This window comes from Hevea brasiliensis, chromosome 16, assembly GCF_030052815.1.
Source record: "Hevea brasiliensis isolate MT/VB/25A 57/8 chromosome 16, ASM3005281v1, whole genome shotgun sequence".
Lineage (NCBI taxonomy): Eukaryota > Viridiplantae > Streptophyta > Magnoliopsida > Malpighiales > Euphorbiaceae > Hevea > Hevea brasiliensis.
This window is the reverse complement of record NC_079508.1, coordinates 59,141,151-59,168,647: the sequence shown is the minus strand read 5'-3', so window position 1 is coordinate 59,168,647 and position 27,497 is coordinate 59,141,151. Positions and strand designations below refer to the sequence as shown.

Here is a 27,497-nt window from a genome sequence, read left to right as displayed (position 1 = left end):
CGGTTAACATATTTTGTTTTTATTTTTTCAAATTATCCTAAAGCATTTATGAAAAAGAATATAAGAATTTTGAAACGTGAAAATGTGGATTTTTTTTTCAATTACATAAACAACTTTTCTTTGAATCGTCACTTTACTACAGATTTTTAAATCACTAAATCAGTAGTTTGAAATCATTTAAAATTTTTATTTATATTTTATTTTTTACACTAGTTATACAATTTCAATTATATTTTATTTTTTAAATTATTTTTATATTTATTTCATTATAATATATCATTTAATTAAATCAAAGAAGATTATTAAATCATTCTTAAATTAATAAATCACATTACACTCAATTCAAATGGATATAAAAAAAATTATTCTGCTATCAAATTCTTGGAAATAGATCCAAATTCTTGGATATTTATTTTTGCAACCCATGATATATAGGAATTTTGCTTTTACATCCCCAACAAAGAAAAGCTAAATCAAGAAGCAGAACACAAGCTAATATTGCACATGACTAAGCTAATTTATTAGTGAAGAATTAATCTTGGTCATTCCTTCTTAGTCATAGCCACAACCACATTAACAAATTCAGTCTTCTCTTTTCCCATGCGATCAGCTATGATTGCCTTGTATCGGCGGAAAACATCGTCGATGATTGCTTCCCCGAAGCCGAAGTGTTCAATAAGCAAGGGCTCAGCCACAGCTCTCATGCACCGAGCAACATTATATCCACTATCTTTAAATGCATCGGGGAGGTTAATTTCATTGTGATAAGCATCCCAATTGATTTCAAAAACCTCCAACCGATCAATGCTAAAAGACCCTTCCTTTTCAGTATCGGATTGTACTTCAAATGGGGATGGTGTGTACAGAGGAATGTTGAAGGAATCTAATTTCTCTTCCTCAATGATTCCCTGCATCATTAAGATGATTTATTAAGAATGATTTTAGATTGTTTTTGTACATCTGGCCCTTAATTAGATTTTGATCTTATAACTACAATTTGTCGAAATTAGGTTACCTCAAAAACCATTTCTTTGAGAGCCATAGCCAAAAGCTCCCAGATGTAGCAGCACTCTTTTCCAGTCGGATCTTGACTTCTCCCACCCAAAAATGTCAAAACCATGCGACCACCAGTCACCAATTCCTCCGAACGACAAGTCAAAAACAATGTAAAATCCCTTTGAAATTGGTCATAATATGCCTTGAGAACTCTTGGTGGACTGCCACTAGCCATATAAATGTTCCCTTTGTTACCCTCCAGTCCATCAGGAACCTAAAGGAAAACCAGTATATATACATATATATATAACAATACATCATGAAATTAGTTAATCGTCTTGTTTCTTCTCATTACACTGGCACATCGATATCTCAAAACTGAATTGGGGGGTTAAAAAAAGTTTAATGGTCCACCTGAGATAGCCAGTGGAGACTATAAGACGAATGGACAAAATGCAGGCTATTGGAAGGGAAAAGCCTGCCATAAAAAGAACCAGGGACTCCAGTGAAAAAGAATGGCCCAGTTCCATCTTCCAATTGTTTTTTCATTCTTTCTTGGAACCCTGGCAAGGACCTGAAAATGGTGTTGAAATCATTCCCCGGAAGGTCATTCAAGAAAACCTGATATTCTGGGGATTGACGACCCAGCCTTCCACAAAGCTTGTCCACTACTTTGATGAGTTCAGACAGTGCAGATAGAGTGTTTGGTCCTGAAGAACATCCCAGGTCTGCGATGGCTAGACTCTTTGGGTAGGTGCTAGAGTAGAGATTGGAGATGGCTTCCTCTGTGATAGGCTTTGTCATGGATATCACTTTTTGCTGCATTTAGTTTGAGCTACTTAATATCTTGAATTATTCATTCAAATAATTTAAATTATTAATGATTGAAATGCAAATGGGAATCACATAAGACTTGCAGCTGCATGATCATGTGATCTCATGGAGGAAAATATTTCTGTTTAGCTTAGAAAATGAAATTAATAGGGTGCTTTACCCACAAATAGATCGGTAGCTGAAATAGGAGGCAGTCACAACCCTGGTATATAAAGATCCCATCACACTATACGATACATATTTAGAGGCATCTCTAACAACATTAAACTTAATAAATCTTTTTGAACAGGGCCATAATTATGTAGATGTGCAGCTAATCATAAATGAAGGCAAGAAAGACTTGTATTAACAATCTTAATTTTTGACAACGCACTTATGAAGAGAGTTTTTGAAACTAGCTTATTAGTTAGGATTTTAAGTTCACCTGTTTGTTCAATATATTTTTAGGATTTATAAGCTATAATATAGTAGTTTTTCATTTTATTACCTATAAACTAATTTGATAAAAATGTGTAAAATGAAAGTAATTTGCTCTATAACCAAAATATAGCTTTCAGTTTTTTGGCATGTTTCAACATTGAGAATGAAACACACACATACATAAAAAGAATTTAATTAACTATAATGGTTACTAATCCTAACCTTATATATCTTATTTTAGTTTTGGTGATAAATAATTCAGCTACAACAATTATATATGCACCAATACTTTGGATGCTCCACCATATAAATGCAAGTATGCAACCCTCTACATAAGGAGAAATTTTAAAATAGAGATCGTATAAAAAATAAATTTATTATAACAATTTATTATGGTAAGTTTCACCTGAGTTTTATCATAATCAATAGTTAATTAAAATCTATTTGTTGTATATATAATAAATGTATAGAATAATTTCTCCTTCACATGAGTGATGGTATCATATACCATATCGATGTAACAAAGTTTTATATAATTTTTTTTTCCTTTAAAGAAATTATTAATAAAAACATTGTTTTGTTTACCTTGTGAATTTATTGTATGGAGGAGAAATTTTGAAAATAAAAATTAGAAATAAAACTAAATATTAATTAATTATATGATATGGAATCAAGATTCTGTTAATGTATCGAGCTGTTTGAAATTTAACTTATGGGTATTGTGTGCCCACATCGAGAGCGAATTCTCTTCCTCCCGAGCTTTTGTTTATGGTCCCTGAGAAAACTGCGAGCGTTTGATTCTTTTGGGAGGAAAATTTTTCGCAGGAGTGAGTGTTGATGAGGGTCCAATTTTATTAATGGGAGATTTCAATTAAGTTCTTAGCGCATCTGACCGAAAAAGTGGGTGGAGCTTAGCATATGGCATTTCCATTGGCAGTCCGTCTCTTGGTGTGTTTTATTCTGTTGTTTCAGTCCTTTCCCTGGATTTGATTTTATTAATAAAATATTTAGCTCATAAAAAAAAAAAGAAAAAAAAAAAAAAAGAAAGGCAGCAATGGAAATAAGCCACAAGCAGAAGCATATATATATATATATATATATATATATGCCGAGATAACTCTATGAAATGAGCAGAAATTACCTGAAGCAATGAGTTTTTAGCATAGCTGGTCTCTCCCAGTCCTCCATTCATGTGAAGAACTTGAACTACTTCCATCTCTGTGTCTCTCTCTCTCTTGTGTATGCTTTTTTCTTTAGTATGCTTGTGTTTTGCAATGAGATCAATCTGCCTCCATTTATAGGCTTAGGCGTGGATAAGTAGAGGTTGGTCGGTGTTATATTATTATTTACTCATTAATATTTGAGGGATGGCTTCAATTATTGAGATACGAATTGTTTGTAAAAAAAAAAAATTTTGCACAAGAAAACCACTGACTGCTTTTATATTTGTTACTTTTGCATACATCATTTTATTCAGTCAATTATGGTTAATACTGAAAAATTTTATATGCATTTGAATATATACATATCCATTCAATTTAAAATTAATACATCATTAAAAATTATGGTGATATTTATTCAAAAAATATGACATAATTTACCTATAAATATAGAATTTTAATTTACGATACATTCTGATATAGGAAAATAAAATTTTGATTCACATGTAGGATTTTCTATTTTTTTTTTCATTTTCCCATGTTTTTTCTGTGTGCAAATTTGTTTCTTACATACACAATGGGCCCGAATATTTTGAATTTTTTTTTGGATGCATTCGAGTTGAGTTATATTAAGTTATTACAAAATAATTTTAAATTAAATTTAAATCAATTCATTAATTATTTTGAATTAAAACACCAATTTTAAAAAAATAATTCAATTATTTAATTTATAATTTAAAATTTATATTAATCTAATCAAATTATAGGTTAATTATTATATGTTAACTTTAAAATTTGTGAGTTATTAAAGGAAAGTAAAATTGTAAAGAAAAAGAGAATTAGCAGAGAAAAAAATTCTCTCTAAAAGCTATGTATTCAGCCACTCTGCTCAATTAAGAAGAAGCCTTATTTTCACGATGTCATTCTGTTATGAGTGTAAATGCAACATATATATATATATATATATATAATGTCTTTAGAAGATTTTTTTTTTAATTTGATAAAGAAAACCAGTTAGCCATTAAAAATAATACAAAATAAAACTTAAAAATGTTTGAGATATTTTTAAAAGTTTCAGTACAATCATTATTGTACTCTATATATATATATATATATGAAATTTAATTTACATGTTATATAAATGCATGCATGCATCAAGTACATGTATAATTGAGTTAACAATTGTAGATGAAATGGACATTTAATGGTACTTCTTTATTTATTTCTGACACCAAGAAAGATTTTCCTGTCCAGCAGAATCCCTATATTTCCATCACAATTTTATTATAGGGACCTTTCGTCACTTGTTGTCGTCAGCCGTTACGTGATAACCTCTCTTAAAATTATTATTAAAATGAAAATAGGAAAGTTAGGCGGAAATTAAAAGAAATAGTCAATTATAAATAAAATGAGACGACTCCTATTCGAAAAAAGAAATTATTATTTTATATTAGAATTATTTAAAAATAAAATAAAAATAAAGAGCATTTGGTTGTTGTGAAAATAATATAAAGTCCAAAAGCACTCGATGACTATAATGAAATATTGTCTTGCTTAATAATGTATATGATATGATATTTCTCTGCTTATATTCATATACCGATTAAAGGTCCTTATAAATTTTTTTCTAATTTTATCAGCAGCATCTAATTTTATGACTTCATCTTAACATCGAAAATGTTCTCAAAGTTATAAAATTTTGAATTTAAATTATAATAAAATTATATATATAAATATATATAATTATTTTAAAGTGTTCTTTTGAGGTTTGATTACATACTGATGTATTTAAAAGTATTTAATTATTAAATTAATAATATGTGAACGTCAATATAAAGACTTAATTTAAAGTGATTTTTTTTTTTAGGTTTATTTACATATTAATGCACCTAAAAATATTTAATTATTGACGTTCACATATTATTAATCCAATAATTAGATATTTTTAATTGTGTGTATATATATATATATATAAAATAGCGGTAGACTTGAATAATAAAAGTTGTGCGATTTGATCAATCGAGTAATTAGCATTAAACCCTCTGAAGAAACTACCGAATAATATTGAAATCCAACCACTCAAAATAGTACTTGAGAGGAGAAGCATCCCTCCTAGTTGTAATAAGTGGAGAGTCATTCATTATCAATGAGACAAGCACATTAATAAGTTGAATGTCCGTGGTACCATACCTTTAACAAATGTTATTGTTACCAACACAATAACTGTTGTTGCAGGAATGACAGGATACTTACTTGTAAAAACAAACTATAAGTAACACGCCCTAAAAATTGAAGGCTACTGTCTAGCTAGTATTTTAAAACAACACTTGGCATTCCCTTAGTCAGTTAATGGCCGGTATATAAGGCTTTATTCTCACAAAACAAAACATTCAAACCCTTGCAACTTCAACTATTATTCTCTTTATTTTGAATTTCTTCCAGATATTATTAACTTGAGCGTATGAGTGCCAACGGATAACACCCCTTTAACTTTCTAACCTTTCCTTATCTTGCGGAAAAAGCTGGAATATTAACCTCAGGCTCGTATCAAAGCATACGTCTCCTTGAAAATAACATCACTAAATTTGAAAATGACTGTATAATGTAGGTAGGACAATTCAATATAAAATGTGTTTCTCATTAACATACATTATTTTCATTTAAAATCATGACTGATTTCCTATCTTTGAGTATGAGCTCTGTGTGAGGACACAAAAGTCTTAGAAGTTAAATCAAATGAAAGATATTGATGCAAGGATCATACATATTTCTACTCTCCTAATTAATCATTCTCTATTCTTAATTAAATGATACTACTATAGATAAAGTCTTTTCTTTTTTGTTTTCTAGGATAATTACAATTTTGTTTTTTGCCTTTTTCTCTCAATACACTTTGAGCCCTACAAATTTTAGAATTTGCAACTTTAGTTTTTCTTTTTTATTTTAAAAATTATTAAAAAGGGTGGTATTATATTATAGTATAATATGGAGTTTAAATCTTTTAAATTATGAGACAATAAGCACTAGAGCATTCAAATTATTACTCTAATAAAAACTTTGATATAATGAATTAAAAAATATAAAAATTTGGTGGAGTGAAAGTGCTTTGCAATAGACATAAAAATTTATAATTAAGAAAAAATAAAATAAAATTTAAATTTTAGAGACTATAATAAAATACAATTTTCATAAGTTTATAAATAAAAATTAAATGATTAGAGCTCACATTCTTCATTAATATGTATTCGACTTTAGCAGGAGCATTTCAATACTATTTATCCTAAATACATTATGTCAATAGGGGAAATGTATATTTAAAACTGCCTGAAAAAAGAATTTAGTATTGATACATGAAAATTGGTATGAAATACTCATAACCATAAATATTAAAAAAAAAAAAGGAAAAGATTCAATTATATCTTATTAATAATTTCAAAAGATTAATTTTGTACATCTAAAAATTTTAAATGGGGCAACTTAAAAAAAATTAAATTTACTTTTATTTTATTAATTAAAATTTAAATATTAAAATATATTTTTATAATTTGAGTTTAAATTTTAGTTTACCATTATTAAAATTATCTCTAATATTATTAGTTTTAATAAAAATTTAATAAAATTCTTCGTTTTTCATAATTCCAATGACTTCGAAATTAAGTTGACATAAGCAAACGTCTTATGGAAAATAATTTTATATGTTTTATTTTACAGCTTTTAAGAATATTTTTATTTTTTCTTGTGAATAATGAGAAAAGCATAAAAAATATATTTAATTGTCAATAATAAAACTAATTTTTAATTTAAATTTTATGAATCTCTTTCTACACACACTTCTACCCCCATTCCCTTTTCCGTGGAACTTTTAAATTCGCGAGAATATTCTATCTACGATAGAAATTTCGACATCAGGAAATGGTGAATGTTACAACTTCCGCTAGCAGATCTCCTCCATAAGACCTTCTCTAGTAACAAAACTAGATCTGCACAACCAACCAACAAAATCCAAAGCTATACATTCCAAACCAAGGATAGGAAGGAACCTAACCCAGCTAGAAAAGACACCATCCCCTACCCAAAGGCAAGGGAGGCCACTGAAAAAACTGCTCAGCTAAATGAGAAAATAAAGAAGAATAACAAAGTTATACAGAGATGATTCTCTCTCTCTCTAAAAACCAGAGAGAGATATTTTATATTATTTTCAATCCTCTCTATTCAATCATCACAAATTTATCCGAATTCATAATGGCAAACAATTGAGAATGAGAATGAAAATTGTTATTGATCAGCCTGCTAGTTGACCAATAGAATGAGAAATTATAAAATATTATCAAATGATTTATTATCGTATGTTAAATTTCATATGCGTTATACATACAATAATTGTACAAAATAATTTATGTATTAAAATACTTATAATTTGAGAGAGTCATCCAGGATTATTTTTTAGATATTATTGGAATAATATATATTGATTTGAAGTATTCTAAATTGATTTTGATTTGTTTTCTCTAAAAATAAAAATGATTTGGATTCATGACATACATAATAGATGTTTTTAGATTGTTGATGTATTATTATATAAGATAATAATCATTGGTTAAAATATTGTAATTTAATTTTATCAATATTTTTAAGCATCGCTTATTGAATGCAATTTTCTCCTTTAATATTAAAAAAAAAATTATAAGTCACATATTATTTCGTTCACTAATATTATTAATCTTTGAAGTGAGGATTCCTAAACAAACATTAATGAGAAGGTTGTATGCCCTTGGCGTGGGCTCATATGAATTAGTTGGATATGACCTTTTTGGGCCTTATATATCTATTATGTCCAAAATTAGGTGATTTCTGGGGTAACGTTTTCCCATGGCTTGTTCCACAAAAATGTAAAATCCTAGGCGTTGAATTACACCAACTCTAATGTTAAAATTTCAATCACTTCACCTAGAAAATTAAAATATTTATGTTGACTAAGTTTAACTAATGAATTAGATAATTTCCTGTTTCAATCATCTACAATTGACGGTGCAACTTCCTTCTCATCTGGATGTTGCCCTGTCCCTTTTTTCCTATGATGGCACATCATACCAGTAAAAGAATGCAGCATATTAATTTTTTTTTTAATTAAATCATACGTGTCAAGATTTGAAGTTTTAAAAAACAATTATTTAAAAACATACTAATGACTATAAAATTCATCATAACTTTCCTACGTCTCTTTTATTTGCAATCATTTCTAAAAAAATTTATTTTCATTTCTATATTTTTATTTTCCCTTTCATAAAATAAAAATAAGATAACAAATCCCTTTGTTTTCTTTCCTCCCTTAAAAAATTTACACAAATGACCAATCTGATTTTATTTTATTTTTTGTATGACCATTCTGATTTTGAGAACACTTGAGTTTGCAACATATGGTTGTGTTGACGGCCTGCAAAATCAGGCCAACCATAAATATATATTTGAAGGTCAAAACGAAAAGCAAATCGAACGGTCAGGAATGGGTTGAAATTTCCGAAACTGAATAAAAAGACAACTACTTCAAGCGCAAGCTTTAGAAATTTGTAAGGGAAGGTGAAGTGGTGGACGACCCAAAGTCTCGTTACACCAGTTATCCTCTTTTTAGAATATTGCTTAATATACAGCAGTCCGCACAGCAGGCCTGGTTTATGCATTGGATGATCGGCAAAGAAACACTGCAGGATCTTCCATGGTACAAAGGACGGTTTTGAAGGTTGACGTTTCATGCCATAAATGCAAGAAGAAGATTCTCAAGGCTGTCTCTGACATTGATGGTTAGTACTATATTTGTTTCTTTTTTTCATTTTCGTTTTCTAGAGTAAATTTTCTTCGTCAAGAGTGCATAGCTTCTGCATTTGGGAAGAGCTGTGGGACGTTTGGTGGATTAATTTCTTAAGCATAGAAACCTACTAAGAAATAAGGAACTCTAAGTCAAATATAACTGAATCATTCTATTGAAACATATATCTCACAATTTTCAATAATTTTTCTCTTTTATTTTAGATGATTGAAATATGATAGAAATTTCAAATTTAAATATAAGTAATTGGATCTCTTATAATTTGGTTATGGTTTTCATTTTTTTATTTTCTTAATTTGCTAAGTATATGTAATATGTAGGTGTAGATAAGATAGAAGTTGACGAAGGGAAGGGGACATTGACGGTAACAGGAAGTGCAGATCCATATGAGATAATAGTACGCACAAGAAAAGCAGGAAAACATGTAGAGGTAGTGACTATTGGGCCGCCTCCTCCACCACCTAAACAGCCACAGGCACAGGATCAGCAAAAGAAGCCAGAGGACAAGAAGGAAGAGAAAAAACCTCAACAAAAGTCCCAAATCCATGATCCCCTCACTTGTCCCCAGTGTCAGAGCATTATTGTTGTTCCAATGGGCTATCACGAGCGCAGCCCATCATGCTCGATTATGTGATTTTTTTTCTATAACTGATAAGTAAATTTCTAATCACGAGACTTTCTTTTTTATATATATTACTGTTAAGTAAACTCATAATCAAAATTATGTATTTTGGCTAGAGAGATGAAAATGGAATGATGTTTACTGACGTAAGCGTCTCACTTGGCTTAAAATTAAAGTAAAAAAAAATGCATAATTTTTTTTTTCCCAATTAAAAGAAACTTGGCTGCGACTGTGGTGATAGTTTGCAGTGGGGGTTTCGCTGCTTCACCAAGCTATCCGAGTCTCAGACCCAACTTTGCAAGCATCGGGAACTCTATAAAATATTTGGTCTATTGAATTTTAGCTGGAGACAACGAAACATGGCCTGCTCAGATAAAACTCTCCGAGTCTTCTGCGTCGGCACCGCTGATACCAAGCTCGACGAACTCCGATTTCTATCTGACTCCGTCAGTTCCAGTCTCACCTCTTTGTCCAACAACTCTTCTTCCAAGGTTTGTTGATTCATTTCTTGTTTTAGTCAATGCAAGATTTGGTTTTCTAAAATTCTGCAAATGTCAATGGCAGGTGGAGGTTGTGATTGTTGATGTTTCCGTGGGTCAGAAAGAGATTAATGGTATTGGGGAATTTTCTTTTGTATCAAGAAAGGATGTTCTTGCTTGCTTAAAGGTTTCAGTTGAACAAAACCATAATATGCTTCCAGATGATAGGGCCCAAGCTGTGGCTATAATGAGTAAAGCACTTGAACATTTCATGAAGAACGCTCAGGAGACTAATGTCGTTGCGGGTGCCATTGGCCTTGGTGGTAGTGGAGGAACATCTTTATTATCATCTGCTTTTAGATTGCTTCCACTTGGGATGCCTAAGATTATTGTGTCTACTGTAGCTAGTGGTCAAACTGAACCTTATGTTGGCACCTCAGATTTGATATTGTTTCCATCCATAGTGGATGTGTGTGGGATTAATAGTGTAAGTAGAGTTGTGTTATCTAATGCTGGAGCTGCTTTTGCTGGAATGGTCATTGGAAGGCTTGAGAGGGCTGGAGGTTCTCTTGGTGAGAGTGAGAAATTAACTGTTGGTATAACTATGTTTGGAGTTACAACCCCCTGTGTAAATGCTGTCAAAGAAAGATTGGTGAGAGAAGGATATGAGACCTTGGTTTTCCACGCCACTGGGGTTGGGGGCAGGGCCATGGAGTCTCTTGTTAGAGAGGGATTCATAAAGGTAATATTTCTTCCCAATTCATTCTAATTGTGAAGTCTTAAGCTTATATGAAGTGGATTTTAAGACACTGCTTTTTTTTTTTTCATGAATAAATGGTTGGTATGATCAAATTCCAACTAGAATTCTTTTGAATGGAACTGAAAATCAACTGGTAATGTGTTATTTACTAGAGGATTCTTTTAACCTCAATAAGCTGGCAAGGTTCAAAACTAAAATAAAGAGATGTGCAGAAATCTAATTTTCTTAGCTTGAGATATTCTCTAAAATTTTCATTATATATATATAATTCTGCCTTTATTGATTGACCCTGTACAAATAATCATAGAATTCAATCAACTGTTTATCACCAAACTCAAAGGAACAATTTGTTTCTGTTTGTTTTTAACCATCCCAAACCCAAAGTTTACTTATTCCTGGTTTTGTTGGAAGTTCTTAAAACCATTATATTTTATTGCAGAAGTTTAAAATGGTATTGTTCGTATACCAATTGACAACTTAATTCATATATCTCTCATGTTTACATTCAACTCTCTCTTCCTTATATGACAACTTATTATATATTAAGATTCTTTCAATTTATTCATAATTTTATAGCTTATAATTTTATCTTTCTGATTACTTCTGCTAATTAGTGCATGCCTGCCTTTGTATAGGCTGGTTTGATGTCGATTTGCATCCATTACTTATGAGAGGTTTACTTTTCTTTCTTTCTGCTGGCCTTTTTTCTGTATTATGTTCCGTTCTTTACCATCGCTTTATACTTGTTGGCTTTGCATAGGGTGTTTTAGACATCACTACAACAGAGGTTGCAGATTATGTAGTTGGAGGTATTATGGCTTGTGATAGTTCCCGCTTTGATGCCATCTTAGAGAAGAATATCCCTTTGGTCTTGAGTGTAGGAGCCTTGGACATGGTGAACTTTGGAGCTGTGGATACAATCCCTCCTAATTTCCAGCAAAGAAAGATTCATATCCACAATGAACAGGTGACAATTCGATGTTAACCTTTGTTTTCTCCTTTGTCTCGGTATATGTTTTGGCAGTGGATTATCTGCACAATGGGAAGAGATTATTGTTCTTAGACATGATGATTTGAAAATGAAATCCTTTCTTAAGACTGCAACTTATGTCAGTTTTTTCTTTAGCCCTGTTGTGTTAGCACAAAAAACCTGCAAATTTACACTCCCACATATTAGAAAATAGAGAGAGAGAAAAGCAGCCAAACACAAGCATTTTATGTCGGTCGGCAAGCGTGCCTATATACGTGGAGAGCTGCCGGCTTTTTCACTACTGAGAGGAGAAACATGACAGCCCTATTTATGATAACCTAATCCTTGTGCACCAAGGATTCCTAATACAAATATGATATACATAATCACACCACTACCGCCGCCCCGCGCGGCCCCCCCCCACAACGATAATAAAAAACTTCAATGACTATCAACAGTGGTCCTCCCCTTTGGCCTTTAGTGAGTAGTAAATTTTCCTCTAACAAATATGAGCAATAACTCAACCTGTTGTCCCTTCTATAGTTCTACTTGTGTTACCAATATAACAAATTAGTGCAGCCTGATCCATTTTTCTCTGCTGAAGTGTTGGAAGACATTGGCTGATGATTCTGGATTTTACTTTGTAACTAGGTGTGTTTTTGTTAATTTCAGGTTTCGCTCATGCGAACAACTGTGGAAGAGAATAAAAAATTTGCTGAATTTATAGCAGATAAACTTAACGAGTCATCATCAAAGATTCGTGTCTGCCTGCCACAAAAGGGTATCTCAGCTTTGGATGCACCTGGGAAACCATTTTGTGACCCTGAGTCTACTGCTACTCTAATAAGTGAACTACAGAAGCTAATACAGATAAATGAAGACCGGCAGGTACTATTATTGTTTAATCAATGGCGAATGTCAGAGTTCCAATTTTCACTGTATGCTTAAGCGTCTCTGGATTTTCTATATTGCTTTGTGTGATGAAATTGAAATTTGTTGATAGTAGGTACAGGTGTGTTCTTATCATATCAATGACCCAGAATTCGCAGATACATTGGTGGATTCCTTTTTAGAGATTAGTTTGGAGAACCCTATGGAATCCAGTCCTTCCCAAATTGCTATTTATGAACCCTGCCTAGAGCATAACATTTCTACTGTGAAATCATCAAGCTGTGGGATGATCTGTTACAGCCCAAGCAACTACCCAGATGCAAGACCAGGTTTAATTGGACTTCTTCATTATGATAACTTCTTAACATATTGGTTCTTTGTTGATCATGTGAGAAAGACCTGCTGATCTTAATCAAGTATTATTGTCTTAATAGGAAAGTATTAATTCCACTGATTGTACTTATTCTTAACTCAAGAACAGCCAGAAATATAGGTATAACATCTGTCAGATGCGTATTTGTAAAAATATGACAAGTTAACCAAAAAATTACAATTAGTGGAAAATAAAGACAGATATTTAATCAGCTAACAAACAACTATTTTTGTAACAGAAACTTTGCAGAAAACTCAGACAATATTGCAGCAATTGAAAGATCAAATAGAAAAAGGATTGCCCATAATAGGAGCTGGTGCAGGGACTGGGATATCTGCAAAATTTGAGGAAGCTGGTGGAGTTGATTTAATAGTACTTTACAATTCAGGGCGTTTTCGCATGGCAGGAAGGGGTTCCTTAGCAGGCTTATTGCCATTTGCTGATGCAAATGCTATAGTAATTGAAATGGCTAATGAAGTTTTACCAGTAAGTTTCCTAGTGCTAAGTGTTCTAAAGAAGAAGCTGTTCACATTTTTTTTTTCATTTCATCTGCATGAACAGTTGAACTATTCTTTTAATACTCTTTGGTTTCATATAGTCAGTGCTGACTTCTGCAAATGGCACTAAAAGCAACACAATTTTAGAACCTTCATTGTGTTGGACTGTAAAGAAACCAATATTAGAAATGTAATGTTTGAAAATAAAGCAGAGGACAAGCGATCAAGTTTTCGTTTTATGTTTACTATATCATCTTCTTGGTTGGGGAAGGCCTAAAATATCAATATTTGGCGTGTAACAAGTAAAAAGGAATACACATGGACAAATAGCAACCAAGTATTAATGTTGCATTTCTTACATATCAAAATGGCATACCCATTATCCAATCACATTAATTGCTTGAATAAACAGAAGTATGCAGAAAATTAGTTTGGTATGCATCTCCACATGTTAATTCTGGAATAAATGAATGCACTTACAAGGAACTCTTTTTTTTTAGTAGGTTTTTAGAAATTATGGACTGCAAAATGTGACAAATGATTTATCTGTGTTCTGATCTGAAAATAGAATGGCTGTGTGCCTGTTTGTATGTGCATGTGCATGCACGAGGTGTGTACCATTTTTGTGATTTTAAAAACTTCAATCTTATTGAATTATTGCTAAATCTGAAACTAATTAATGGAAAAAAAATTATAGATTGTGAAGGGGGTACCAGTTCTTGCTGGAGTATGCGGAACTGATCCTTTTCGCCGAATGGATTACTTCCTAAAGCAGCTGGAGTCAATTGGATTCTCTGGTGTGCAAAATTTTCCTACTGTTGGGCTATTTGATGGTAATTTTAGACAGAATCTGGAAGAGACAGGAATGGGATATGGGTATATCTTCAAAACTTTGTTTTCTTATGAGTTTCTTCTTGTATTTGGTTATCTATTTCCTCTTATGGCTTTTATTTTTCACTTCCTCATGGTCAGCTTGGAAGTCCAAATGATTGAAAAATCTCATAAAATGGGTCTTCTCACAACCCCCTATGCTTTTAACCAAAATGAAGCAGGGGAAATGGCAAAAGCTGGTGCTGATATCATTGTGGCCCATATGGGGCTTACTAAATCTGGGTCTATTGGTGCAAAAACAGCAGTATCATTGGAAGAGAGTGTGTTTTGTGTGCAAGCTATTGCAGACGCTGCACATAATATCAACCCCAACATCATTGTGCTTTGCCATGGAGGTACACATGAAAGTTGTTTGTTTCTTTTAATGAAGTTCTGGTGGTAATTTCCTTTAAAGTTTGCAGGTGTTTCATTGGAATAGATTATATCTGATGCATACTGTGCTTCGCAGTTTTGACTTGTATGAGTTGTGTTGATGGTGATGGTGTTCATACTTCAGTTTTTAATCGCATTAAAGACTGTGTTATTGATGCCCTAACTTTTGGCTTACTTTTCATGGTCGGGCTTGTTCAAACTCAATTTCCAATTTTGCTTCATTTTTGTGCTTTCACAATCTTCAGCATTCAAAATCACTTTCAATAATGTATGTTTTGTTGCTTGACTGATTTGCTCTCTTTGTTAATATCTACTGATAATCAGTTGTTGTTTTTACCTGAATTACAGTTGATTACATATTATTCTCCAACACATTTACAGGTCCTATATCTGGTCCTAGAGAAACAGAATTCATATTGAAGAGAACCAAGGGAGTTCATGGATTTTATGGTGCGTCAAGCATGGAGAGAATTCCTGTTGAACAAGCTATAACGAGCACAATGCAGCAGTATAAATCAATTTCCATCAAATAAGGTTTGATGTTTTGTATGTCACCAAGTTTGTTAAATGGTTATGCATGATCAACAATTTTCTTTTTTCAATTTCTTTAATCTTTTGCTCCCCTGCTTTAAGAGTGCAAAGAAATAAAGGTGTCTGGATGCAAAAACAATAAAAGGCCAGTTTTATCTATTCACAAGAACAGTGTGCCCATATGCTAAACTGTAACAGAGAATGATAATTATGCTGCATTGCATTTGCTAGATTACTAACTAGTTTCCTGCACCACAAGAAAACATGCTTGCTTATTTTCCATCATCCAAGGCTTTCAAAGTTATGGGACATCCACTCCTCAGTCTAGGAACATGAGTCTTCTTTTCTAGGCTGGGATCATGATCATGAATTGTCCACCTGTGTATATGTCATGGGAAAAGCCTAACGTATTAGTAACAGTGTAAAGATTAATGATGAGAAAAATTCTATTTATAGTGTTCAATTATATTTATATTTTTTTTCGGGAAAATTATATTTATATTGAGACTGATGGGAAAGGTTATATGTATAATAGATGAAATTAAAATGAAATTGAAAATTAAATAAAATTTTTATTTTTTTTATTGTTAATGGAAAAAGAATTAAACACTTACTTGTATCCTCTAGTTAGCCGGTGCAGAAATACCAACATTATCACTCTGGCCATGTTCATTCCCAGGCAAGTCCTAGGTCCTGATCCAAAAGGTATAAAACTGTATGGTTTTTGCATTTCCTGTACACATGAATGTACATATATTGTCATGTTGCATATTTATGAACTCCCCAAACAATCAATAGAAATGACATTATTAAATATTGAAGAAGGCACGTAAGGCTTGAAATCTGTGTTAAATCAAATCATGCTAGGAAGGATGAACAGATTTATGTGAAGAGAGAGCTGTAAATCCAGTTGTACATAGCTCATCAAAATCTCAATGAAATTAAAAAAAATGAAAAAATAAAAAAGGAAGAAAGTGAGTACATCAAATCTTGAAGGGTTGAATTGCATTGGATCCTTGTACAATTCTGGGTCGTAATGAATACATGTTGCATCTACATTTACGTGCCATCCTTTCTTTATCTCAAAACCTGAGTAAAAAGATCGATAAGAAGAATAAAAGTTAAACTAAGTTTATAATAATAATAATAATAATAATAATAATAATAATAATAATAATAATAATAATGATGATGATGATAATATAGGATTTTCCTAAGTTCCATCTGATTTAAAATAATGTTCATTTAGACAATATATATACATATATTAACAAAAAGAAAAACGAATTGTACGCACGGAACTTCAGGAATTTGGCTGCAAGTGTGCAGAGGAACTTGCCGTCAATTATGCAATCATTAAGTGCAACTCGAGGAAACCATAACAGGACATTTGACATCCTCAATGTTTCTTTCACAACCTGGAGAATGCACAAACTAGGATGTCAATATTATATTTTCGTCTTCAACTGTCTACCTGCTTAAAGATCAGGACACATTGGATATATTTCAAAAAAAATTTTTTATTTAGACCCAATTCAAAACAATTTTGAGAAAAATCAAAAATATTTCTCTTCATTCATCTTCTATATTCCTATATTGATTTTTCGTGTATTCAAAATACAATATGTATAATAAAATTCACATATAAAACAAGTAAGGCTCATAGTATCTTGAATCCATAATAAATCAGATATGAGAACTTGTCAAGTATCTACATGGGATCATATTTTCTTAGGGCTATTTTGGATGCACAATTCCATTTCGGTAGTAATATTCCATTTCAGTTGGAAAATGCAGTTAAATGTTTAGAGTAATATAAGTAATCAAAAGGTGATAATTCATATCTAGAAAACTAAGAGTGTTTTCTTATCACAATCACAAAAAAGGAAACATTAAATATAAAGATAATAAAAATTGAAGATTAAGTTTGTTTAATTTTAATTGATCTAAAGGTATTCATATTACAATTCTTACTAGAATTGCTCTTTTTTAGTAGAAGCTTTCCATATTTCTAATATTTTGTTCAAATTAAGGTTAATTTAGTTTAGTTGGTGAATAGATTTGTTTCTATTTTTATAAATACAGCTCTACTCTGAAAATTTTATTGCAATGAAAATTTTATGACATCATCTGATAACAATTTAAAAAACGAATTTGGTTTATATATTTAGTACTCTAACCTTTAAGCCATAGAACATTTTGTTAAGATCTTCAATGGTGAGTGAGGCTCCATCTAGCTTATTTTTGGCAATGGACAGTTGCTCTTCCTGCAAATGTATGACAATGAATATGAAAAATTAATTCCACAAAAAAAAAAAATGATGAAAGTATCTACAAAATGACAAAATCTCACCCTAAGCCTGTCTTGGGCATCTCTGTTCTCATCTAGGAACTTGACACTCCACATCATAGCAGCAGCAGTGGTGGTCTGCGCTGCAATTATCAATGTTAACAAGTTATCCATGATATCCGTGTCGTCAAGCTTTTCACTGGATGGATATGAATCTCTCTGCAACATGGACTGCAGGAAGTCATTATGAGTCTCCTTTCCACCTCGTCTATCACCAATCATCCCTCTGAAGGTTTCCATGAGCCGTTGACGTGCCTGTCCCAACTATTCCTATTAGGCATTTACAAGACTCAAACTTATGAACACAAGTTGAAGATATGTTCATCACAAAAACGCATTATGTCCTTTGGCTAATTTTATCGAACTTCAGCAGAAAATCAGACGTCAACTCGATTGTTGCCTCTACTTGTATCCATGATTTCCCTTTTTTAATTACCTTAATGCCTTTATAGTATCTGGTGCCAGGAATCATGAGAGGAAAGGATAACATAGCATCTGAAACAGCAGTGCAATCTCTTTCTATCACTTGTAGCAAGGAATCCTCTGTGATACTCATTAGCATATTGCACATTGCATCAAGTATCATCTGCATAAAAATTTTTTTAGAAATTATTCACTTGACTATAGCCACTATTTTACTTGCCTGCTGAATTTTAATCTTTAAGTACTCCTCTATTAGTCTGACCTTCATGCTGAACTGAAGGGCTGAAAATCTTTCACCACTTTCTTCTAATTTCTTCAGCTTCTGTGTAAGCTTTTGATCGAAGTTCTGAACAAACTTAGATAGTGAAGGCATGGAGAAAGGATCAGAAAGAAGTCTCCTAATCCTTTTATGGCTATCGTGCGGCACACATAGCAAGCTCTTCTCTCCAACGGCATCTGCCATTGATTTAACATATCCTTTGTTGAAATCCACAAAATCATTTGTCAATATCTGTTTTGCACCCTCTGGACTTGGGACAAACACATGGATCTTGCCAAATATCCTTGTCTTGAAGCAACTCCCATACCTATTTTTTCATCACAATCATGAAGATTTTGGTTGCGATATACTGGTCAGTTTTGATACTATGCAGGTGTACAAAAAAAAAAAAAAAAAAACTGTATATATATCTTTTTGAAATTGTTATCTAAATTATAAAAATAAAGCTTTTCGTTATGTCAACCTTGTAGTAGACATTGAGAAGGTCATATTTATACACATCTGAAATTTATGTCTAACACAGAAGAAGATCAACTGACCATAATCGTCGGAGCCTTACGAAATCATAGCATCCGTTGGTACTGTTAGTTGCCGAAAGAAATGAAAAGGTTTCACCTATGATAGGTATTCCAAGGCGGCCAGGGATATTTCCTCCTCCTCCTGCTGCTGCTTCCCCTTCTCCTATGTCTAATCTTCTCCGAGCTTTAGAGGCAACATATGTTATTGCAGCTGAGAAGACAACAACTGTAATAAGCAGCACAATATCATCGTTGTTTTGTACAAGAAAGAGAAGCTCTTCCATGGAAAGTTTCAATTCTGATTAATCTATGGAAAAAGAATGTGCGTAGAGGATGTGGAGGATGGATATATATAGCTGGCATAGGATGCTTTAACTTATAGTTTTATTCTGGGAAATGAAGCTATTATAATGAAACAAAGGATTTTTGACCTGCTTCACTATATACTTAAAATACAAGATATATGACGTGATTCGTCTATTAAATATTAAATATATAAATTTACATATCTCTGTGTGTTTGGTTCATAGTACACCAATAATACAATAGAATAGATAATATATATATATATATGATAGGCATAATAATACATAATATCAAAAAGAAAATCTCCATGTCTGTAGCACCCTTTTGTTTACAATTTAAGCAAATAAGCATAGACTACTCCGACCAATAAAATGGTACATTAACCTAACCTTTCCTTCTTTCTGTAATAATTCTGATATGGAGTGAGGTTTAGGGTTTTTCCTAGTCTTTATTACATTATTTGTATTGTAATAATCATGATATGGACTATAAAATAGAAATTAAGGATTAGATTTAGGATCTCCTTGTATTTTAAATATTAACTTTTTAATAAAAAAATTGATTCATACTTCATCATCGAAGTCATAATTAGGTGATTCATAAGGAAAATATCTCTTTATTTTTACCATTTTTTTTTTGTCAATGCATTAGAGATTAAAAGTGCTATACAATAGTATAAATCTCTATTTCTCACAATATATAAGCTTTCATGTCTTTTTTTTTAACTCAAAATTGATGACAAGAATTTAAAAAAAGAAAAAAGAAAAAGAGAAGGTCTATTATTAGATTATAGAATAAAATCCTAATTAATAGTTTGTTTCAAATTCAAGGGTGTGGATTAGTTCATTTTTATGATAGGTCATAAGCTAAGAAATAAAAGATTATTAGTAGCTTGGTAGAGGAAAGAGTATATAAAATGAGAGGATTTTGATGCAAAATTGTAAATACTAAATAGGTTAGTGATGATGAGAGCAAGAGGTGAAGTGAACCAATTAAGCCTCTCCCACATGCATATCATATCATAGTATATGGAGATGGACTTTACTATACGCCATTATGTTAATAATGGTGAGCCCAACCATACCGAACGAGTTTCTTCTCTCATGTTCAATGAAACATCAAATTGACAGACAGAAGAAGACACCAAATTTGATTATTAAGGAAGATGTGGTACCATGGTATTGATCCCTAGTGGAATTGGCTGTTTTCATTCAATTTTCTCGTGGAAAATGGAAGGACACCACTTACAAATTTCTATGGATATTGATTTTGATATTAGATTCTTTGACATGTCATTTCTTAATATTTTGAGAGTTTTCTTATTTCATCACCTTGCACTCATTCAATTTTATAAATATTTTTATAAAAATTATTTTAATTCTTTTTATAAAATTTATAAAATTTTAATTTAATTAATATAAAAAATTATAATTAAAAATTAAAAGTCTTCAAGTTAACTTACTAATTTATTAATTATTTTATAAATAAAATTATTTAATTAATGATTATTGGTGAAAAAGAAATAGAGAAATTAAAAAGTTTATAAATGATAAAGAGTAGTTGAATGCTTTTTATATATTATTTAAAAAAAATTAATAAAATAAAATAATTTTATTTATAAAATAATTGATAAATTAATAAATTAATTTAAAAATATTTAATTTATGATTATAATAAATTTTATAAAAAAAAATTAAAATTTAATTATTTTTATAAAAATGTTCATGAATGGACTAAAGAGCTACAAGACAGCATAGCGTGGTTGTGGCGCCAGTCATGATTATTGGCAGATGCCCATATGCTCTAGCTACCATTTAAAGTGGAAGGAGGAGGCCCATCCTCATACGATGGCATGTGTTCTTGCAGACTGGAGCCTATATTCACTATTCTATAATCTCATATTCAACAAATTAATTTTGAAATTCATTTATCAATTCACAAAAATTTTTAAAATTTATTTGTATCAAACTAGATATTAATTAAGATCCTAAGAAAATGCTTTTTTTAAAGAAAAAATAATCCAAATGATGCTGCTTATGTGTGTTTAATTCGTTAATAAATATTTTTAATTAAATATCTAAAAATCAATTAATCTCTTAAAAATAAAAAGGGAAATTATTAATAAGGTAAAATTAATAATTTTATTCAAAGGGGAAAGTTTGGGACCATATCATCAAGTCTCTTGGAAAGACAAAATGGCCCATAGAGCCAGTAGGTGTCCAAGTAAACACAATAAGAGATTTTAGATGACCATCAAGGCTTCAACCTCCGCCTAAGTGAAACCGTTTCAGAGTTAGTCTAATGTGTAGGCCCAGCCAAATGGATATGAATTCCGTGCCCAGCCCAAACATCAAGGGCCTGGTTCTCGCCAGTGTAGCCCACCATACTTGTCCAGCCCAAACATCATTAAGAGTGACCATGGACGGATCAACTGCTCAATCAATCATTTTGTTGAAGTTAACGGTTAAGATTGGCTAACCTAATTTAATCATTTATTCAGTTTTTTTCCTTCTTTTTTTTTTAACGATCAATCGATTTGTTAACTAATAAATTAAGTTTAATTTATACACTTCACAAAAATAAACTTATTTCTATTTTCACATGAATAAAAAAAATGTAATTAAAATAGTTAAAATAATAATTTTTTTTTATTTTTTTAATATATCTTTCATATTTATTATTACTAAATTATTTTTTAAATAAATAAATTTTATTTTTTCAATGTATATTAAATTGGAGCATTTTAATAAATTAATAAATAAATTACAATTAAAAAAAAAAGAAACATATAATTTGAGACAAATAGAAAAAGAAAAATAATTTTTTTTTAGAAACAAAGTGAGTATTAATTAATTTAAACTGATATTAATTACTATCCAGTAAAAATACTCATTACTTTTATAATTATTATAGAATAAAAGACCTAATTTAGTTGAGGTATGTGAATTAGGGAATTTTAAGTTTTCAGTAAGTGTGAAAAAAATTGATTTATTTAGATGAAATTAAGGGGTGGAGAAGTGAAATATTATTTTTATTCACTTAAATAATTTAGTTTCTGAAAAATAGAGTTTCATTAACACTGTGATTGGATATCTTAAAGGGGAGGAAGGAAAATAAGGGAGGAAAAATAATTTTTATTCTCTCTCTTTTATTTTTTTTTTCTTTATGTTTGGATAAGTGAAAAATAAAAATGGAAAGAGAATTAGTGAAAAGAAAATAATATAAAACTATTATTTTATCTTTTTCTATAAATTCTATTTTTATTACATGTCAATAAATTCATAAATAATAATAGAATCAAATTACTTAAATAATAACAATATTCCCATTCTCCATGCTACTTTTATATGTAATATAGTCAGACAAGATTAACACAAATAATATAATAATAACTCTAGTCTTGTAAAATTGGCCTAAAAAATAGCCTATTAAAGATCTTTTTCTGCAAGTCGTGGGTAAATTAAAATGATCTGGTGAAATCTGTGTAGTGCTGTGGGATTATTTATTTATTTTTTTAACAGAATCTTAATACTGGTCCCTTGATTTATCAGTACAGGCAAAATACCAAAGCAAATCTTGTGCCTCCTCTCTAAGAAGATGCTGTTCTCACATATTTATCCATGCCTGTTTCGAGTATCTTTTTATCACAACTGATGACATAGGAACTAATTTATGGAAATTAACTATTCACAACCTGAATTCTTGCATTAATTCAAGCTAGCAAACCACAATGGCTATACTCATCAGTAAGATCAATATGATCCACAAGTATTTCAGCTAATTTGAAGCATCCCCATTATTACTATAAATTCTTCATTCCAAAAGATCCACAGAAAAGACGCGCCTAAACCAAACTCAGACCAAGCAAGCAATCAAATTTTGTACCCGTAAAATTGTTTAAATCTGTACATAAAAACTTTTCCATGAACTAACATCACAATCCTTGAGGAGCAACACCACTGAAAAGAAAATTGCAGGGCCAAATATTGAAAAAAATGTGAACATATATCAATGAATTTCCAACTTTACAGCATTTAAATGAATGTAGAATTACAATGACACAGTGAGATGATTTGGAATCTTCATCTTGCAATCTTTGGAGCACAAGTGGTTGAATCATCTTTGTTTGACCAGCTTTCTTTGACTCTGCAGGCTTGGATTGATCGTTCAATCTGAAGCCCTTCAGCAGCTTCTTTTTCCAACTGAGAACAGTATCTCACAAACGTGTTGACATTTACGCGAAGTCTGAAATCTATACTAAACAAAAACTTCATCTCCAACCTGTTCAGTTCTGCTGTGCTTACTCCTCCCACTTTGGCATAGTATGCATTGTTGAAGAATCTGAAAAACCACAGACAGAACAACAAAATACGCAAATTCAATCTAATTTGCCTGTAATCAATTATTTGCTGATTGACTAATGGATTTTCAATCAGGCTACACAAGACATAGTCATTATCTAGTCCAAGGAGTACCCACCCAAAAGCAAAAGTTTTCCAAAAACAAACTGTATCCCATGCTTATTCGCTCATATTAATCCAGCAGGTTGAACTCAACCTGGAGGAGCTATACAAATATAAATCAAAGTTTGGGAATTGATACTTATGCATCATCAATGAACTTTGCAGCCACCATTACACTTGTCATTAAGAGCCGGTGAACATTAAGGGAAGTTAAATGAACATCCGCGCTTTTTATAAATCTATCCACATAAATAAGTGCCACAATAAAGCAAGAAGGGCTACAGCCATAGTAATTGAAGATGCAAACAATATACTGCCGAATACTTCAGGAATGTGATCTCCATAGGCCCAAACTGGATAGGAACTGGTTTTCTCTCTCATTTCAACCAGACCAGTCCAGGCTGGTACAAACTTCAAACTGGCATTTTTTTTCTTTAAAAAAAAAATCAACATTTAGATTGGATCAAATCTCCTCTGCCCCAGCCCACCCCACACACCCCCCCCCCCTCTCTTGGGGGAGTCAATCACGGACCCTTAGTTCTAAGGACTAGAACCAGCCGCTGGCTAGGTCAAACAACAAATCAACAATTAATTAATTTTACTGGAAGGTGTTTCCTTTGATGGTACATTGTTTCATAGTCCATTTTCTCAACATTTATTGAACATCAAAAACAAGTAGACCCAGGCATGTTTAAATTAAGGTGCCAAAACATATGCCACAAGTAAGAAGCGTCTAGGAATAAAAATAAAGCCTTTAAGCCTCCTTGCACAATTTGGCAGTCAACATATTTACATATTGATTAGAAACACTCCATCCATTGCAATATTCATAAATGGTCTTTCCAACAACAAAGCTCACAATGCATGACATAGGAAAACCCAGGATAAATCCACTACAACTAAATAAATGCTCAATGAACACATCCATAAGAGAACTATGACTCTAACAAATAGCCCAAACCAAAACCCATTGCATCTATCTATAAACAACAGAAGTAATTAGCAAACGAACAAATACTAATCACAATAGGTATTGAAATTTGTCTAAGCATAATCCCCATTAATGATAATCTCCCAACTTCAAATAGACTTGAGAAATTTTTAAAAGACTAATTAGCAAGTTCAACATGATTAAGCATAATCATTCCAAACTTTTGCATCATTTTTGTAAATGAATAATCTCACAACATCTAAGAGAGTCAAGAAACAGGTACAAAAAATCAGACTTGAAAAATATACAACATCAAGGAAATAAGTGTGATTATATCATTGCAGCATATTCCCTAGGCAATTTCTTTAAATAAACAGCACAACCATAGTAGGAGCTATCAACAGAAGAAATCATTTATATATCAATAAAGCTGACAGGTGATGTTCAACAGCCATTCCATTAAGAGAACTGGTTTTCCCCCTTGAGACTTATCAAATATGTTAAGCTTGAATATTACATAATGCATTCATCTTTCTCGTTTCTCCCTCTTTTATGGATACAAAAGCATACAACCTAATTTTGTCAAACTGGGCCAAATTTTCAGAATATAAATCAGTCCCCTTTCACTTTAAATACTGGTAGGTAACACTTTCATTGAAAGCAAGGAAATAAATTTACTTTATAAACATCACAGAGTGAAATATGATTAGACCTGGAAAAAAAAAAAAATCTCTCCAAACAAATGAAACCTTCATAATGAATTACTCATTAAAAGTATCAAAATTCCAAAAGAATTTTGCCCTCAATCAGAGGTATGTGCCAAATTAAACTATAATTCATCCTCAAGAAATCAAAATTGAGTAAGAGATTTACAAATATTCTTCCTTATTCGCGAGTCTGAAATTCAACTTCTTATTAGTTTCAATGATGGAAATCATAAAAATAGTATAAATTAAGTCTGGTATCAGTTTCTTACAAGCATTTGACTTTATTAAGAACAATGTATTCAACTTCTTATGATTGTGACCAATTTGAAAATATTAACTCTAATCTATAAAATAGGAACAGCACCATCAGGTCATAGGTAGAATTTTTTTGTTAAGCTGAGAATGTATGGGAAGTGAAAGTTCTCATAATCATAAATTTAATTTCAAAAAATCATAGAAAAATATGGAAACCTTCACATGAACAGATAATTTTATCTCAATCAATTTACACTGGACAATAGAACTCTAAAAATAAATTTACTTTTCTCAATTTTCTCCATGATTTCCCGCCATCCAAATAGAGAAGGAAACAAAGCAATAATACGTATTTTAGTCTCTCCCATCCAATTAAAAATAAAAAAACTCAAGCCTCGCCAGATAGAATGCATGAAAGGTAAATAAATCAAAATAACGAAATTCAAATCTTATTCTATCCTCATAAAAACCAAAAAACCATTTCAGTTAGTTTCCATATACTAAAACACACACACAGAGCATAAGATCCAAAAATTTTCCTCTCAAATCGCTCACTTTCCCACTAATCAGGGAAAAAAAATAAATATGAAGCGTACCGTATCGGAAGCCCCAGCTCTCGGCAGCTCAAAAGCCGTTAAAGAAGCCCAACATTGAACCTTGGCTCAACCACAGTACTTCAAAATGCTTATCACTGCAAATTGCCGTACGGTGATTGATTAGATTAGAGAGTTAACTCAAGAATTGAGAATCAGTTGAAGATCTGGAGAAGTAGATAATGAAATGCACCTAGGGTTTTTGATTTGGTAGATAGCCACTCAACAAGAACAATAAAGAAGAAAAAGAACAAAAAAGCGGAGTCATCAGTTGTTCTCCAATCTTTAGAATCTCCGCTTTTTTGCTGAAGTAACAATTTATAGCGAAGGCAAATCGATACCGAAGGAAGGATCCTGAATCATTTTTCAGTGGCAGATGAAAAGGAATTTTTGGTAGAGGGTTTCATTTGCCATCCCCAGGCAGAAAAGAAGATATAGAAATTGAAGGTAGGTAAGTAATTTCATTGGTAGACACACACTTGGCTCTCTCTCTCTGAATGCTTATTTTCTCTCCAATTCACAGAAAAAATACACAAAGAAAAATAACTCCAATTTTCTTTTTCTCTAATATTTTTTCACATTTATCCAAACAGAAAAAAAATCCTACCAAAATTATTTTTTCCTACTTATTTTCTTTCCTCCCCTCATCCCATTTCCAAACAGAGTGTAAGTGGTTCATTTCAATAAAATTATTTCTAAAAGGTGAAATAAAAATAGAAAGAAAAGTGAATTAAAGAGTCTCAATAAATTAAAATATAATTACTTTTGACTTTTTTTGAATGTTTTTCACACCTGTTTAGTATTATTTAATTTTTTTTATTTAAATATTTAAGAAATTAAAAATATTATTTAATTTTTTATTTTATTTAAATATTCCAAATAATTTAAAAATGTGAATATATATTTGATGAAAGAAAAAAAAGATTTGGTTAAAGTTTCTCAAAAAGGAGCTTTCAAAAAGCCATGTTTATGAAAAGCAAAGTTGAGAATGACCGTTGGACGTCGAGGTAGAAGCCAAGAATTTCAGTGTCTTTTTTTTTTTTTAACTTCA

The 27,497-nt window shown here is 31.3% G+C and overlaps 4 protein-coding genes and 1 pseudogene across 9 annotated transcripts; 2 read left to right on the top strand and 3 right to left on the bottom strand.

The window, feature by feature from the left end:
- Positions 1-337: 337 nt before the first annotated feature.
- Positions 338-3,538, bottom strand: LOC110668506 (S-adenosyl-L-methionine:benzoic acid/salicylic acid carboxyl methyltransferase 2). 4 transcript variants are annotated; one of them, XM_058138636.1, is made up of 5 exons: positions 3,392-3,517; positions 2,961-3,230; positions 1,411-1,815; positions 1,016-1,270; positions 338-908 (listed from the first exon to the last, which is right to left on the bottom strand). In XM_058138636.1, exons 3-5 carry the CDS (start codon positions 1,798-1,800, stop codon positions 543-545), a joined length of 1,011 nt encoding a protein of 336 aa, XP_057994619.1. In that variant the 5' UTR covers positions 1,801-1,815; positions 2,961-3,230; positions 3,392-3,517; the 3' UTR covers positions 338-542. The 4 variants fall into 4 exon arrangements, with proteins under 4 accessions (XP_057994619.1, XP_021685465.2, XP_057994620.1 ...); XM_021829773.2 differs by having other exon boundaries at positions 2,982-3,230; XM_058138637.1 differs by having other exon boundaries at positions 3,144-3,230.
- Positions 3,539-8,848: 5,310 nt separating this feature from the next.
- LOC110668537 (heavy metal-associated isoprenylated plant protein 43-like) lies at positions 8,849-10,235 on the top strand. 2 transcript variants are annotated; one of them, XM_021829839.2, is made up of 3 exons: positions 8,849-9,208; positions 9,555-9,889; positions 10,098-10,235. In XM_021829839.2, exons 1-2 carry the CDS (start codon positions 9,124-9,126, stop codon positions 9,866-9,868), a joined length of 399 nt encoding a protein of 132 aa, XP_021685531.1. In that variant the 5' UTR covers positions 8,849-9,123; the 3' UTR covers positions 9,869-9,889; positions 10,098-10,235. The 2 variants fall into 2 exon arrangements, with proteins under 2 accessions (XP_021685531.1, XP_057993560.1); XM_058137577.1 differs by lacking the exon at positions 10,098-10,235 and having other exon boundaries at positions 8,852-9,208; positions 9,555-9,942.
- On the top strand, positions 10,206-15,789 carry LOC110668535 (toMV resistance protein Tm-1(GCR237)). The gene is made up of 9 exons (XM_021829834.2): positions 10,206-10,347; positions 10,421-11,077; positions 11,856-12,062; positions 12,738-12,953; positions 13,072-13,285; positions 13,568-13,815; positions 14,524-14,702; positions 14,799-15,052; positions 15,471-15,789. The coding sequence occupies exons 1-9, from the start codon at positions 10,216-10,218 to the stop codon at positions 15,620-15,622; spliced, it is 2,259 nt and encodes a 752-aa protein (XP_021685526.2). The 5' UTR covers positions 10,206-10,215; the 3' UTR covers positions 15,623-15,789.
- Positions 15,754-19,591, bottom strand: LOC110668536 (abscisic acid 8'-hydroxylase 1). 2 transcript variants are annotated; one of them, XM_021829836.2, is made up of 9 exons: positions 19,213-19,591; positions 18,656-18,980; positions 18,407-18,556; positions 17,974-18,225; positions 17,801-17,887; positions 16,960-17,038; positions 16,603-16,709; positions 16,235-16,353; positions 15,754-15,998 (listed from the first exon to the last, which is right to left on the bottom strand). In XM_021829836.2, the coding sequence occupies exons 1-9, from the start codon at positions 19,473-19,475 to the stop codon at positions 15,893-15,895; spliced, it is 1,488 nt and encodes a 495-aa protein (XP_021685528.2). In that variant the 5' UTR covers positions 19,476-19,591; the 3' UTR covers positions 15,754-15,892. The 2 variants fall into 2 exon arrangements, with proteins under 2 accessions (XP_021685528.2, XP_021685527.2); XM_021829835.2 differs by having other exon boundaries at positions 16,918-17,038; positions 19,213-19,590.
- A 3,751-nt stretch (positions 19,592-23,342) lies between these two features.
- LOC110668553 (cyclin-U3-1-like) lies at positions 23,343-25,346 on the bottom strand (annotated as a pseudogene).
- Positions 25,347-27,497: the final 2,151 nt, after the last annotated feature.

Excerpts from the sequence above, each read along its gene's own strand:
- LOC110668506 (XM_021829772.2), bottom strand. The coding sequence starts at position 3,466 with ATGGAAGTAGTTCAAGTTCTTCACATGAATGGAGGACTGGGAGAGACC. Across the intron at positions 1,816-3,391 it reads CTAAAAACTCATTGCTTCAG|CAAAAAGTGATATCCATGAC; the intron begins GTAATTTCTGCT and ends AACTAAATGCAG. Across the intron at positions 1,271-1,410 it reads GTCTCCACTGGCTATCTCAG|GTTCCTGATGGACTGGAGGG; the intron begins GTGGACCATTAA and ends GTTTTCCTTTAG.
- LOC110668537 (XM_021829839.2), top strand. The coding sequence starts at position 9,124 with ATGGTACAAAGGACGGTTTTGAAGGTTGACGTTTCATGCCATAAATGC. Across the intron at positions 9,209-9,554 it reads GGCTGTCTCTGACATTGATG|GTGTAGATAAGATAGAAGTT; the intron begins GTTAGTACTATA and ends TGTAATATGTAG.
- LOC110668535 (XM_021829834.2), top strand. The coding sequence starts at position 10,216 with ATGGCCTGCTCAGATAAAACTCTCCGAGTCTTCTGCGTCGGCACCGCT. Across the intron at positions 11,078-11,855 it reads TTAGAGAGGGATTCATAAAG|GGTGTTTTAGACATCACTAC; the intron begins GTAATATTTCTT and ends GGCTTTGCATAG. Across the intron at positions 13,286-13,567 it reads CTACCCAGATGCAAGACCAG|AAACTTTGCAGAAAACTCAG; the intron begins GTTTAATTGGAC and ends TTTTTGTAACAG.
- LOC110668536 (XM_021829835.2), bottom strand. The coding sequence starts at position 19,475 with ATGGAAGAGCTTCTCTTTCTTGTACAAAACAACGATGATATTGTGCTG. Across the intron at positions 18,981-19,212 it reads GTAAGGCTCCGACGATTATG|GTATGGGAGTTGCTTCAAGA; the intron begins GTCAGTTGATCT and ends ATGAAAAAATAG. Across the intron at positions 15,999-16,234 it reads CGGCTAACTAGAGGATACAA|GTGGACAATTCATGATCATG; the intron begins GTAAGTGTTTAA and ends ACATATACACAG.